Source organism: Pestalotiopsis fici, assembly GCF_000516985.1.
Source record: "Pestalotiopsis fici W106-1 unplaced genomic scaffold PFICI_Scf_4, whole genome shotgun sequence".
In the NCBI taxonomy this organism is placed as follows: Eukaryota; Fungi; Ascomycota; class Sordariomycetes; order Amphisphaeriales; family Sporocadaceae; genus Pestalotiopsis; species Pestalotiopsis fici.
Window position 1 is genome coordinate 2,565,437 of NW_006917094.1, and position 13,885 is coordinate 2,579,321.

At 49.9% G+C, this 13,885-nt stretch overlaps 4 protein-coding genes across 4 annotated transcripts; 1 reads left to right on the plus strand and 3 right to left on the minus strand.

The window, feature by feature from the left end:
- Nucleotides 1-574: 574 nt before the first annotated feature.
- PFICI_06796 (uncharacterized protein) lies at nucleotides 575-2,182 on the minus strand (the record flags this gene model as incomplete). Its single annotated transcript, XM_007835377.1, has 2 exons — nucleotides 575-757; nucleotides 812-2,182. 2 exons carry the CDS (start codon nucleotides 2,180-2,182, stop codon nucleotides 575-577), a joined length of 1,554 nt encoding a protein of 517 aa, XP_007833568.1.
- Nucleotides 2,183-3,286: 1,104 nt separating this feature from the next.
- Nucleotides 3,287-4,260, minus strand: PFICI_06797 (uncharacterized protein; the record flags this gene model as incomplete). Its single annotated transcript, XM_007835378.1, has 2 exons — nucleotides 3,287-3,736; nucleotides 3,805-4,260. 2 exons carry the CDS (start codon nucleotides 4,258-4,260, stop codon nucleotides 3,287-3,289), a joined length of 906 nt encoding a protein of 301 aa, XP_007833569.1.
- Nucleotides 4,261-6,628: 2,368 nt separating this feature from the next.
- PFICI_06798 (squalene synthase) lies at nucleotides 6,629-8,156 on the plus strand (the record flags this gene model as incomplete). The annotated part of the gene is made up of 3 exons (XM_007835379.1): nucleotides 6,629-6,696; nucleotides 6,758-7,973; nucleotides 8,031-8,156. The coding sequence occupies 3 exons, from the start codon at nucleotides 6,629-6,631 to the stop codon at nucleotides 8,154-8,156; spliced, it is 1,410 nt and encodes a 469-aa protein (XP_007833570.1).
- Nucleotides 8,157-10,103: 1,947 nt separating this feature from the next.
- On the minus strand, nucleotides 10,104-11,532 carry PFICI_06799 (uncharacterized protein; the record flags this gene model as incomplete). The annotated part of the gene is made up of 3 exons (XM_007835380.1): nucleotides 10,104-10,273; nucleotides 10,328-10,826; nucleotides 10,885-11,532. The coding sequence occupies 3 exons, from the start codon at nucleotides 11,530-11,532 to the stop codon at nucleotides 10,104-10,106; spliced, it is 1,317 nt and encodes a 438-aa protein (XP_007833571.1).
- Nucleotides 11,533-13,885: the final 2,353 nt, after the last annotated feature.

Consider the following 13,885-nt stretch of genomic DNA (forward strand, 5'->3'; position numbering starts at 1 on the left):
TCGCGTTGCCTACGCGTTTAAGAGGGGTCTTGATTTACAATCTTTGTCCATTCCAAGTTGCACTTGATGTCAAAGAATATACTAGCCCTGTCGAAGCGAAGTAATCGTGGTCTCTGGTATTTCAATTACCATCTACATGTCAGATTCCGAATTCCGGGCCTGGAATCCTGCATAGCATGAGTATTTCCAATTTATGCAATTCTAGAGCTGATTCTCTCATCCTTTATTAGTAGAAGCTCTATACAGACTATATTGATCTTGCATTTGCTTACGAGACTAACCACAAATTGGTACTTGGTGATTTCCAATTCTCCTACTCGCCTGGTCAATTTCTTAGCCGGCTGCCAGTCCATTGTACTATTATATGATACTCATCACGTAGTCTTTGGCAGTCGACCAGGTTTGAAGCGTGACATTGAAAGAACTTCACAATTATTAAGGGCTGGCTAAATTCTATGATTGACAACCCTCGCATCCTTCCCTAGTCTATCATCTCTTTAGAAAAGTTGAGTGGCTTGTAATGGCGCCGTACATGGCTGGTATCATCTCTTGTGTCTTTCTCCGTCCTCAAAGACTACGACTGCGACGTCTCCCGGGGCAGGTTGGCCGCTTCGGCAGCCTCGGGGTGCGATCCGTGCTTCTTGTGGTCCTTATCCTTGCCCTTCTTCTTGGACTCCTTGTCCTTCTTGATGGCGGCATCTGCCACAAGCTGCTCAAAGGCCATGTAATCGCCTTCCTCTTCGGGTGATCGTTGGGCCTGCAGAGAATTAGCAAAATGTCAGTCATCATGGTGGTAAAGGTAGTTACATACCTTGGAAACGATCTCTGCAATCAACATCAGGGCATTGGCTCTGTCGACTCTCTTCTTGAGAGGTACTTTCTTGTCGTTCAATACATTGTCGCACACGTCTCTCAGTACACTCTGGATCTCAAACTTGGATCCTCTCCAGGCGGCCGTCAGGATCTTTCCGGTCACGCGTCTCTCGTATTCGACCTTCTTCTCGTCTGTCCAGTCTTCACCGCCTGCTTGTTCTAGGCGAGCCATCTCCTCCATGGTCTGCTGAGCATCAAGAGCACTGGAAATCGTATTCCACGTGTCCTTGACCAGAGTTCCCTTGTCCTTCATCCGGCTAAAGAAGCCGCCAATGCCGAGGAACTTTTGGCTCTTGAGGAAAGCAGTTGCTTTGCTCGCATACACCTGGCCAATAGCGTGCAGGATATCGAGACCGAAACTCTCCATCTTCATATTCTCAACCTCGATGCGAATCTTCTCTTGGAAGGAGTGTGTAACATCAGGACCCATGTCCGTCTCCGTCCAGACACAGATACGGTCCAGGAGCTTTTGCGTCAGGTTGTTGATACGTTCTTCGCGAATTTTGGCGCGCTCCTTCTCGTAAGCAGCAAGCTGCTCGCGCTGCTCCTTGGAAAGGCCACCCTTCTTCTTCTCCTTCCTGCGTAGCTCGGCCTCCTCTTCTGTTTGTCCTGCCACGGCTGCCTCGTCACTGGGTCGATACTCGAGTGCGGGCCGGATCGGGATGGCATGCTTGGAGGGTGTCGACGTGCCGCTGGCGGCGGGCGACTTCTCGGGGTGAGCAGCCGGTTGGGCTGGTGCGGCAGCAGGGGCGGCAGCAGGAGCAGCAGTCTCGGCCTTGTGGTCGACCTTTTCTTCTTCGACCGAGGCAGAGGGCGCCGTGGCACCCGAGGCAGAGGTACCGGCACCGGCAGCCTCCTTTGCACTCTCCTGCTTGGCTGCCTCAGTGCCGGGAAACTCTTCCTCGCCGGCGGCGGCGGCCTCAGCAGCAGCGGCCGCTTCTTCCTCTTCGGCGGACATGGTGATATCCATGGTGGCAGTCAGATCCTTCATCAAGCTGATCTCACCGATCCAGTCGACAAAGGCCTCGCCGCCAAAGATGCTCGAGAAGAACTCGGCGGGGTCGACGAAACCCTCGCTAGGCTTGGCGCTATCCTTTCCATACTTGTCGTATGCTGCTCTGAGATCCTTGTCTGAGAGAACCTGGTAGGCCTCGCCGATGACTTGAAACTTGTCGTGAGCGGTTGGGTCGTTGGGGTTCTTGTCCGGGTGGTGAATGATGGCGAGCTTGCGGTAAGCCTTTTTGATCTCGATGTCGGTCGCAGTTGGCTGGACGCCGAGCGCATCGTAGTACGCTGTATCCGCAACCATTTTGTTCAGTGATGTGTGCGCTTTGTGTTGTTCGATTAATATTACGTCGTCAAGGCGACAAAAACTGACTGCCCAAGAGAAAATAGCAGAAGTTGTGTTTTGGGAATGACGATGGCGCCCAGAATTATTTTTCGACGCAGACCGGGGGAGTCCAATCACAAGCGTGGGGCTCTTTTGGTACGTGGTGCTTGTTCGTTGCTCCGGGTCAGACTTATAATCACTTTCTGACCTTGCAAAACGCTGGTGCAAGAGGATGGGGAGAATAAAGAATAGAAAAGCTCTTCTCTGATCAAAAGAGACCTTTAAATTTTGCTATTCACTTTTTTTTTCGTTCAATTTTCTATCCAAAAAATCGAAAGCCAGTGTCTATAATTATTAACACCAGGCAGATCATTTTACGACTCAGCCCAAATGCTACGAGTTGGGAGGCGTCGGGTCCCTCCCTCGCTCTCTTGTTCCCTGATCGGCAACACGGCATAGCCTGTGAAATTACGTCAGGCTTCGTGGCTGCTGTGCTAGGATGTGCCATCCATCCTCTTCTAGACTGACTGACTTCTGGATGTGCTGGCTTCATAGTGGCATACGTCTTTGTTGTCAATCAATACAGCTGATTATGAGACTCATTTGTCACGTATTTACTTCCCCTTACTTTCACACCATAACCTACATGAAAAATTTGGTACATTCAAATTATCGTGGAAATTGACCAAGCCAATTTACACCGCCAAAGTACGGCACGTTAGGTACAATACGGGTATGGTCACAAAGTTTGACAGCGGACGCGGGGCAGAACAACGAAGTGCGGGCGGACCCTGAACTGGCAATGTTTCGCCCCACTATCGTTGATCGCCCGTTGGAACTTTTTAGACTGGGACCGATTGTATTTTGTTTGTTTTATTTTGGAGTCTCGATATAAGCCAAACAAGCGGCTTTACCATATTTGTGTGCTGTACTTGAAATACCCCATACTCTGAACGCCTCGAACATAGATACTTCATTCTTGGAAATGTCGAGATTGCTTCTCAATTACCAGATTGAGAATGACATGAAAGCAGCCCGCCGGTTCTCTGGCTCGACTGCAAAAGGCAAAGCACATGTGAACAATCAGTTGACACCATTAGCCTTCATTCTCTCAAAGCACTGTCTGTACGCGTCGTGGATCTCAGGCACCGAGTAGTTGTACTCCTTGAGCTTCTTCTCAAGCTTTGTGGTGTCGAGCATGCAGTTGCTGCGGCCGGCCTTGATGACCTTGGACTGCTCCTCCAACGTAAAGTTCTTCCAGGCAAAGTGTGGTCTCACGATTTCCTTGAACAGCGACAAGACTTCGTTGTGGCTGATGGCACCGGGGTTCGTGAAGTTGTAGACGCCTGTGTCCTTGTGGTCGGCCATCAGGATGGAGGCTGGGAGAAGGTCCGTAAGGATTGTGTTGCTGTTGGGGATATCAACAACCCGCTCGTACTTGCTGATCTTGGTCACAAAGTTGCGCGGGTGTAGGTCGTCGGATACGGGCATTCGCAAACGGAGGATCAGGCAGTTCTTGTAGTACTTCATGACCTAGGCGCAGTGCACTTGTAAGTATTGATTCAAACTCTAGCAATTCGACCTTGGCTGCTGTTACTCACCTCCTCAACATGGGCCTTGGTCTCTGAGTAGAAGCTTCCATTGAAGTTTGCAGGGTCCGTCTCCTTGTAACCTGGGCCACCAATGGGGTGGGCATCGTCGTATTGGTAAATGCAGCCAGTGGCAAAAACTGTGACATGTATGCCTGCCTGGGAGCAAAGGTCTGTCAAGTTCAAGGTGCCGATAACATTGGATCGCATGGTCTCCTCCTTGTGGTCCTCACACCAGTCGACATTGGGACGCCCAGTGCAACCAGCGCAGTTCAGGACGTGGGTGGGCTTGACCTTCTCGAGCTCGGCCTTGACTGCCTCGCGATCCTCCATGCGGACAGTTGTGGTGTAGACAGTCTTGCCCTGGCCCTTCAGTAGGGTCTCAAGATGCTGCGCAATCCATCCCCGACCGCCCCAGATCAAGTAGGTGTTGTGCGACGTTCCGTTGGTTGTTCCGTTGGTAGCCATCGTGTCGTCCGAGTGAGAAGAGTTGGTGGTCTAGGGTGGCGCTTCGTAAGCTGTGTCGGATTTACTGGGAATAGTCGCTTGTGAGCTAGATACCTCGAAAAGAATGACAAACGGAGAGGGACAGCGTGGAGAAGGAGAAGAAGAAGAAGAAGAAGAAGGGGCGGCAGTGACCAGCCTTCTAATATACTTGAGTCAAAAAAGTATCACAGAGTAAAAGGAACACGAAGGGAGAGACGAGGAAATAGAAATGCGCAGCGATTAGTCGTTCCTGACAGACACGAACTGAGACATGCGCTCAGTCGGCCGCTGGTGGAGTGGGGCAGGTGCTTTGAAGGGACAACCTTACGTCTGGCACGACAGAGGAGCTGAGATGTGACTGATGGCTACGAAGGCAAATCGAGGCTGAATATATTCGACTTTTTTTGCTTTTCGTAAACTGTGTTATCAAAGTTTGGTGCACACGGGAGGATATTTAATAAAGTGCTGTCTTCTTTGGATCAGGAGGAAGAATCGGGAATAGGAGCAGGAGGGCGAAGCAACGTCTCCAGATGCGTATCCCACCCGTCAAGCTTCCACCTATTTATTGCCTACAGGTACGGTACCTGACCCGATTCGAAGAGTGGGACAACCTTACCTGCCTTTCTCATGCGATCCCTACATTACCTAGAAAATGTGTTCCTAGAGTGCTACATATGCAAGATCAATGCGTTCGTTACTCGAGAGGACCACTGCGAGGAACGGATCTGATTGCGCCTCTTCCATAGTCTCAAACCGTGCGGCTCCAATGGCCGTCTAGCACATCTAGGTGCGCCATGTTCGCACCTGGGTATTCTGTATTGGCTAGCGCTGAGATACTAAGGGTAGGCGGGACTATACTGCCACCTAATGTATTCATTCCAGCCTGTTTGTTATTGCCTGCGCGCCAATGGCTCTTCCAAAGTCGAGATATCATTCGTTTTGATGTGTTAACAAGGCTTGCCTGCAGGCTCAGCATGTCGGCCAAGAAAAGCAGATACAGCATTGTGCCACCGACTTCATAGGCGGCGGTCGGTGTCTAGTTACACAATCCCTTTGTGATAGGCTCTGCTATTGATGAGCTTGAGACAATATGGCTGTAAGTGAACTGCTTTGTGCATCAGGAAGCAAATTATCTGTTGCGCCAGCCACGTCGATCTCTGCTCACGAGGTGCAATTTGAAAAACTTTCCCAGACTCGTTCAATCTGGGTGGACCAAGCCGCTCGCTCCCCAGATTGTCCGAACTCGATATGATCTCTTGTCTTGTTCGCGACCAATGCTGGCAACTGGAGCCTGGGATGGTTCATAACCTGCAGCTACAAAGACCGGATCTCTGATAAGCTGCACGACGGCCCTCTTTCGTTTGGTACCTAGTGTGGTGACATACATATGTGCCATGTATGAATGTATGTCAGTTGAAGGACATGTACCCAGGTTCTTAAGCTCTTCAGGTTTGTTCGTGTCGCCAACCCAGAGGCGATCAACAAGATCATCAGCAAGAATTGACCAATCATTTTAGTGTTCCCTTTGGGCTGCGTCACCGCTCCGTCAAGTGCATCCCTATCTTTGCTGACCTTGCCGGATTCGCGGTATGTGTGCCCCTGGATGCAGCAGTTTTGGCAGGGCCCTTATTATGGGAAGCTACAAAAATCCAACCAGGGAGTGCAGGAACAGTCCCCTCACCCTGTGCCGCTAGAAGCATTGATGGAAGCCTAGCTACATGCTGAAATCCGCAATTCTTGGGTCTCATCCACTTGATGAAGATTTCTCAGCGAAACAATGCGCATCGTGCATCAATGGGAGCCATGATGCACGTAGAGCTTTTCGGTTTTGTGTACCGTGTCGAAGACGACGCGTCTATCGGTGAATGATGCAAGCAATGAAGCTACCATACCGGGCCTATCTACTACCGACAACGCGCGCCAGCTACTAGCAGCTACTACCTGGCAGCTGCTAACGCCTAGCTTCAATTGTGCTTAGCCGCGAGCTTTCCACCAGTCGTGTGCCTTCGCGAGGGGAAATTAATGCGGAGAACGTACAGCCTAATGGTATTTTCTCCGCCTTCTGTGCTGCTCGCACTCGAATTTCATCCACGATTATTCTCAACAATTCTCTTCTCCTTCGACCGCAACTTCAGTTTCACAGATAGAGCGATTCTTCGTCGGGAACAGCAGGCGGACTTCCAGACTTCTATTTGATTGTGCAGACCCAAACGTCCTTCGGCAGCTCTTGAGCTGCTACCTAGGTACCTTTCTAATCCTTGGACGATTCGACACCCCCTTTACTCCCAATTTTTAATAATTTTTTTTCTCCTCGCTGGTCCCCTTGCACTCCGTGCAGAGCCTTTTCAAAATGCCTTCAGCAAAGAGCGTTCTCTATTATATGTTCCACCCGAATCAACTTCGGTCCATGATACAATGGTAGGTCCAGCGCTCACATCTCAATTGCTCTCTCCATCTTGTACTGACCCCTTGGCTGCAGGAAGGTCTGGCACGAGCCCGTACACCGTCGAGATCCCTCCAAGGAGTGCGAGACCCTTTCCAAATGCTTCTACTACCTTGACATGACGAGTCGCAGCTTTGCGGCCGTCATTCAAGAGTTGAACCCCGACATGCTGGTGCCCATCACCTTATTTTATCTTGTACTGCGAGGGCTTGATACCATTGAGGATGACATGACGATACCTTTGGAGAAGAAGGAGCCCCTGCTCCGAGGTTTCGACAAGCTCATGAAGATTGATGGCTGGACATTCAATGAGAATGGCCCGAATGAGAAGGACAGGGAACTGCTCGTTCACTTTGACGTGGTCATTACCGAGCTCAAGAAGCTCAAGCCTAACTACTACGAGATCATTGAGGACGTTACCGTAAAAATGGGCAACGGAATGGCCGACTATGCCATCAAGGCTGAGAACAACGTGGGCGTGGAGACCGTCGCTGAATACGAAGAGTACTGCCACTACGTTGCCGGCTTGGTTGGCGAAGGTCTTACACGGCTCTTCCTGGAGGGAGAGTGGGCAAACCCGGCACTGAAAGACCGCCCTGAACTTACCGAGAGCATGGGTCAGTTCTTGCAGAAGACCAACATCATCAGAGACGTTCACGAGGACTTTGAAGATGACCGTCGTTGGTGGCCTACCGAGGTCTGGAGCAAGTATGTCGACAAGTGGGAAGACATTTTCAAGCCAGAGAATCGGGAAAAGGCCATGCAATGCAGCTCTGAGCTTGTCCTCAACGCTCTAAGGAACGTTGATGAGTGCTTGTTTTACATGGCTGCCATTCGCGAACAAAGTGTGTTCAACTTTGTCGCGATTCCTCAAACAATGGCTATCGCAACGCTTGAGCTGGTTTTCAGGAATCCTGCCATCTTTGACAGCCACCTCAAAATCACCAAGGGTGATGCTTGTCAACTCATGATGGAGTCGACTCAGAACTTGAGGATAGTATGTGATGTTTTCAGGAGATACGTCAGGAGGATAGCCAAGAAGAATGATCCCAGAGACCCCAACTTCTTGGAGATCAGCTCTGCTTGTGGCAAGATTGAACAATTCATCGAGACGCTGTTCCCTTCGCAAGATCCCAAGAAGGTCGCATTGGTACAGAAGGCTGGTGAAGATCAAGATGTCGCGGACCCCTGGGAGGGTTTCGTACTTGTGATCTCAGTCCTGGCCATACTGATGGTCATCTCTGGTATTATGGTTCGTGATACGCCCCAAACGTTTAAATGAGGAGATATACTAACTATGGTCACTCAGATCGGAATAGCGTGGTTCATGGGCGCAAGATTTGATTTGATGTTCAACGACGTGACATCGCGACTGAGCCCCAACTCTGCGACGGAGGCTGCGAAGACAGTTCTCGGCAGTCATGATGAGTTATAGTTGCCCACTTAACTACAACTCACGATCCCCTTCTTCGTGTACATGTAAGGATTACATTTTCTCCAGCAACAGGATACGTCTACTCCCGATTAATGGACAGCAAACAGATTGCTGATCGGGGACGCCATTGTATGAATCTTACGATCAGCTTGTGGCTGCGCAATATCTTGCGGCGGCTCTTATACCTTTTAATACATAACGAGTACGCCGGGCTCGAGAAGCTCGAGTGTACGTGATGACTATTGTTTTGTTTCTTGCTGACCCTTTCATTATTGCATTCTGGTGATATTGATGCGACCAGACCACTCTTTCTGAAATCAAGAGTTCCATTCAGACATGGATTGCTAGCACGGATGTCAAATTACAATTCAGTCCTTTCACAATGACTGTGGTTGTGCCGAGAAGTGCTGATAATGAAACGCGAGGAGTACCGACCTTCCGAGGTTGTGAGCACTTGGCATTCAAGTCGTTGAAACTTTCAACGAGTTGAAGGTCTTGGATCGCGGACATACTGAAGATGTCCATTACTGTTGGATGGTGAATATTTTAGACACTTTTAGTGATATTCAACGAAGCAGTCGCTTTTCCGACTGGGCTCCTTAGCAATTACTATATACCTACTCATGGGTCCTGCCTCAGAGTAAAGAAAAAAGAATCAATAAATATTATTATTATAACATCCATAGACACGAGTCAAGAATGATTATGCACTTGAGCTGTGGACGACTTCGATAGTGAACTCAAACCTAGTGATGACATGGCTCATGTCACAAAACGTTCATAAGGGTCATTTGAAAACTGAGGACGCCCTGTTGATGTAACCCGTACAAGAGCCACTCAGTGTAATATTCAACACATGAACACATGACAGAGCATGTCTCCGTATTCGATTACAGGTACTCCAAACTCTGCCTGTAGTCTTTCGTGGCATTGTATGCGACCTTCTTTAAAGTTTGGGCTAACAGCTTGCAAAGACTATAAAATTCATACTGGTTTGGTGGTTAACTGTTGTTGTAGAACTATTACTCAAAAGCGAGCGATTTTGTGAGGGAAAAGTCTATGAATGCTCACATCGCACATTCAGTGGAGAAGAACAGGCCGTTGTTTTAGTGGAAAGGGACCCATCCAAGTTTTGGGAACGCCAAGATGATGCCAAGGTGTATTGGAACATGGGGGCAGTCTGGTGTTTTCAGAGTCGTCTCGTATCAAGTTGCTTGCGTGTTCGCATGTTTGGGCAACCATGCCCCCCATCGCGTGTGATGTGCTTTGTTCACTGCGTTCAGACTGTTTACAATGTCCGGTATGTGGGAGGAAAAGTCTTCTTGTCTTGTTGAACATATTGGCGTGAAAATTGTTCTCAAGCCCCTATTTGCGTATCATGGGAAATTGTGGGTTTTGCCATTGTGCATGAGATTCGTCTCTAATATAGGATCACGTTCAAGCAACAGCAAAGTATAATGGGAGAAACCCCCATTTAAGACATGAAAAAGCATGTTGACAAGTATGTACTTTTGGATATTAGTCTACCTTGGAGGTTTAAAATGAAATATTCACAAAGATAGTTTTGTAGAGTTTTCCGGTATGATCTCGTTTGCTTGGAGGTTCTCTGCCAATGGACTTCGCTTCATGAAACGCCTCTCGTACATTCGCACCTTTGACAGCCGCGTCTAGATCTGGGCCCTCGCTTTCCTCCTTCGAGGCGTGCTACCTCTCTTCCTCAAATGCATGATGATGAACCTCTATGCGAAAACAACAAAGCATGGCGGAAAAGCAACATATAAATCCCATTTCGTAACGATAAAGATATTCAGAGTCGCTCTTGTGATGATGATAATGACGGGCAGTCGATGGTGACGCGAGTGTGATAGGGCGATTGTTTTTTGCTGGGTAAAGATGACACGGCGCTTGATATGCTAAGATTTTTCATCGTTGGTGATTAAGGATTGACTATAGGTTGCCGTTGTTGGCAATCAAGTTTGTGGTGTCATCCTCGTTGCGCTTGACGGAAGCGCCAGTGAGGTTGGCGAGCTCCTTAATGCGGTCCGAAACAGCAGTAACATCAGTGAGACCCTCGAGAGACATGAGGTAGGCTGCAAGACCAGCAATGTGAGGCGAGGCTGTAACATGTTAGTTTTGCGGTATATGGTGAGTTGACAGAAAAAAAAGCTTACCCATCGAGGTGCCACTCAGAGTCTCAGTGGCAGAATCGCTGGTGATGCCAACACTCTCAACATCGACACCGGGGGCAAAGATGTCGACGACTGTACCAAAGTTGCTAAAGCTGGCCTTGCGGTCAGTAGTCTGGTCGATGGCGCCGACAGTAATGGCATCTGGGGCCGAAGCAGGGCTGGTGTTGCCGGCATCCTGGTCCTCGTTTCCGGCGGCAACGACGGGGACAACGCCAGCTGATGCAATGGCCTCGACGGCCGAGTTGACAGCATTGGACTTGGAGCCACCCAGCGACATGTTCATGACAGCCTTGCCACCGAGACCCTTGGCCTGGGCGTCTGAGGCGACAAAGTTTAGGCCGTCGATGACACCAGAGTTGGTACCACTGCCATCAGCGTCGAGAACCTTGACTCCAATCAGGCTGACGTTCTTTGCAACACCAAAGGTGGCGCCTCCGATGGTTCCTGCAACGTGAGAGCCATGGCCGTTCTCATCAGTGTCCTGGAGTATATGGTTAGTCATAGATCAAGGACGCTTATTTATATATAGCTCGACTTACCACGTTGTTGACGGCGTTGAACTCCAGGGTAGCACGGCCCTGGTATTCATCATGGGTGGTAAGGATACCAGTGTCGACAATGTAAGCAGTGATGCCGCTGCCAGCAGTGTCGTCAAATACATAGCCCTGAGAGGTGGCATTGCCCGACGCTGTGGCGTGTGACAGACGCACCAGACCGGTGGGAGCATTGGTCTGAGATTGAAGGGCAAGGGTAGTGACCTTCATGTCAGGCTCAACATAATCGATCATGGAGTTGGAACCCAGGTTCATGGCGGCAAAGTCAGCCGTCTCAAAGTGAACAGCCTTCAAGCTCGTCATGGTCCACGTCCGTACAGTGGTCGATAGTTGTCTTCCATCGAGGGCTCGCTTGCCAACGTTTCGCTTCTTGACAAAGTTCTTGATCTCGAGTGCGTGAGCATTGACTTCATCTTCTGTGCAGTTCTTCTTGTAAACAACGATATATGATCCATCGATGGCGTTGGTAGCATCGGCGTTCATCATACGAACTCCTCCAAACCGGCTGACAGTGTCGGTGATGGAATCCACGGCATCCTCGATCGTAGATCTGGGGTTGATGGCCAGAGCATTGGTGACGGGTGCTGCTACTGCGAGCAGCGATGTCAAGAGAGTGCTGAGCTTGGGGGCCATTTTGAACGGATATGAGCCGTGTTTTTTTCTTTCAGGGCAGTTGTTCTTTTTCTTTCTTCTGTCCTCGTTCTCGGTGAACTAACAGAGTAGCTGAACTGATATATCAAGTACAGGGGCTGTTCTTGTTCTGTAGTAAAATAATAATAATGAAAGACTCGAAGTTGTTTCTATTCCAAGTGATGGTGTTGTTAAAGGTCGGGTATTCCAAGAAAAGATATCTGCTTCCAGCTCCAGGCGAGAATTTGTAGTTAAAACAATAGAGTGGCCGAATCCAAAGACGTAGTGGTTCAAGTGGTAGTAGTAGTAGTAGTAGTAGTAGTAGTAGTAGTAGAATGATGTACGAAGAGAAGGAATCAGGGTGAACAATAGGGAATGCGTAGGAATCCGACTTGTAACAATCGAGTGAAACTGGCAAACAACAATGCGTGGATTGTTCCCTACCACAGTTTCTCCTATGCAATTTATAAACACCACTGAGAGGCCAAGAATCGAAGAGAAAGCAACGAAACAGAGAAAAAGAATTTCCTGTTACTAAGGGACGAAAAGACGAAGAACTGACGAACGAAAAAAAGATTGAAGAAGCCCCTGCATTGGGGCGACCTGCCGGCCTCTTTTAAGGAAACCACCCATATCCCATCTCGACAATGGATGCGCACACAAGAGGACGAGATATTGCTTGGTTAGGAAAACAGGGGGGGCCAACGTCGGCACCAAACCGGTGCATGGCCAGGGTACCTGCATAGCGGCTCGCGGGCGGGCCTTTAGACTGCGACTTTGCGGCCGTTCCACTGGCTGAAGTGCACCGATTGAGCGTTACGGAGCGTTGAGAGAGGGTCCCTTTAGGTCCCTCAGGTCCCCTCCCTACAGGCCTCTACAGGCACTGGGTTCCCTGGCCGCTGGCTGGCCGTCGTAACCGCCAAGCGCTAACCACGCAAGCCCCTGCCGCCAAGTCAAACCAACAGCGCCGCCGTGATCCACCAATGCGTGCCTGTTTTGTGAGGTACAAGCAGTCTAATTCTGACAGAGCCTGTGTGACTGGCTCATGTGAGAGCCTGCATGGGGAAGGGCAATTTGGATAATGCTATGCGAGCGGTAGCGGCAGTCTGTCGCTGGGTAAATCAGAAGCGAATAGCCACGCCGCAATGGCTGAGATGAGGTAGCAGGGTCAAGGTCCGAAGAAATTACCTGCTGAATATAGTAGGCAATATATCATGGCCCGCCTATGGGACCATCTAGAAGGGACGCCTCGGAGGCGAAGTCAAGATCAGATGGGTAATCGATCTCATCACAAGACGTAATATTTTACGGATTTCGAAAAGAGTTCTTGGTGACATGCTGCTCTCTGGAGTGACTCCGGGAGACCTCAGCATCAGTGCCGGATCAACTCCTACCTGTATACTCTGTACCTACCAACTGACTTACTCCTTGGGCATTAACCCCCAGGCAACGCCTTGTCGTGACTACAACTACCTTACTGTAATACTACCAAGACGGGCCCAGATTGCTTCGTCAGATGACAAACATATCGCCAATAGAGAGATCTCGCGGCAGTTTATTACCTCCTGGTTTGCTTCAGATCCTCGCGTTGACGCGGCCCAGTCCGGAGTGTGCTATTTTGGCCCATAAACAGACGTCGCTCGTCATGGGGGCACGAGTGCTTACACACCTGTTGCACCAGAACTTCGGAACAAGCATCAACGTCTGGCTGACTGCAGCCACAAGTAGATCGCACTGATCACCTCTGGGGGGAAACGGTAAGGAGCTTGGCAAAGTAAGAAGTAGGTAAGCCTGCGCATACAAAGACAGCCCCCAAGGGCTGGCACCCTTCCATACTCGAGTACGCGTGGTTGTCGACCATGAGGAAACACAACGACAGGGCGTGGGTCAGCCATTGAGTGTTACAGCTGAGTGCCAGACTGGGACGCTCGAGAACGCGAAATCAACGAAAGCGCAGGCCAATGGCATCATGGTCGGAGGGTTATGATCGTCTGGAAAGTCTTGGCTGGAACGTTTGTGCAGAAGCAGGCAGGCAGGCAGGCAGGCAAGGCAAGGCAGGATCACAGGATCTCAAGTGCCTCGACCTGATCTATGTACGGTAAATGCGCTAGAAAGAAGAAGAGGAGGAGGAGGAGGAGGCTCAACCGATCTGCGCATATGCCAGCATGTGCCGGTGCATTGCGGCGAGCGTGCCGAGAATGAGGGTGCGGACTGAGAGACGGCGGCGGGGACTACGTACCAAGCACACTCTCTACTACGCAGACTGTAATTCTTACTCCATGTGCTATATAACACACACTAGGATCCATGGGACGAAGTTGAGAGGATGAAGTCGTACGGGTAACGGAGATGCTAG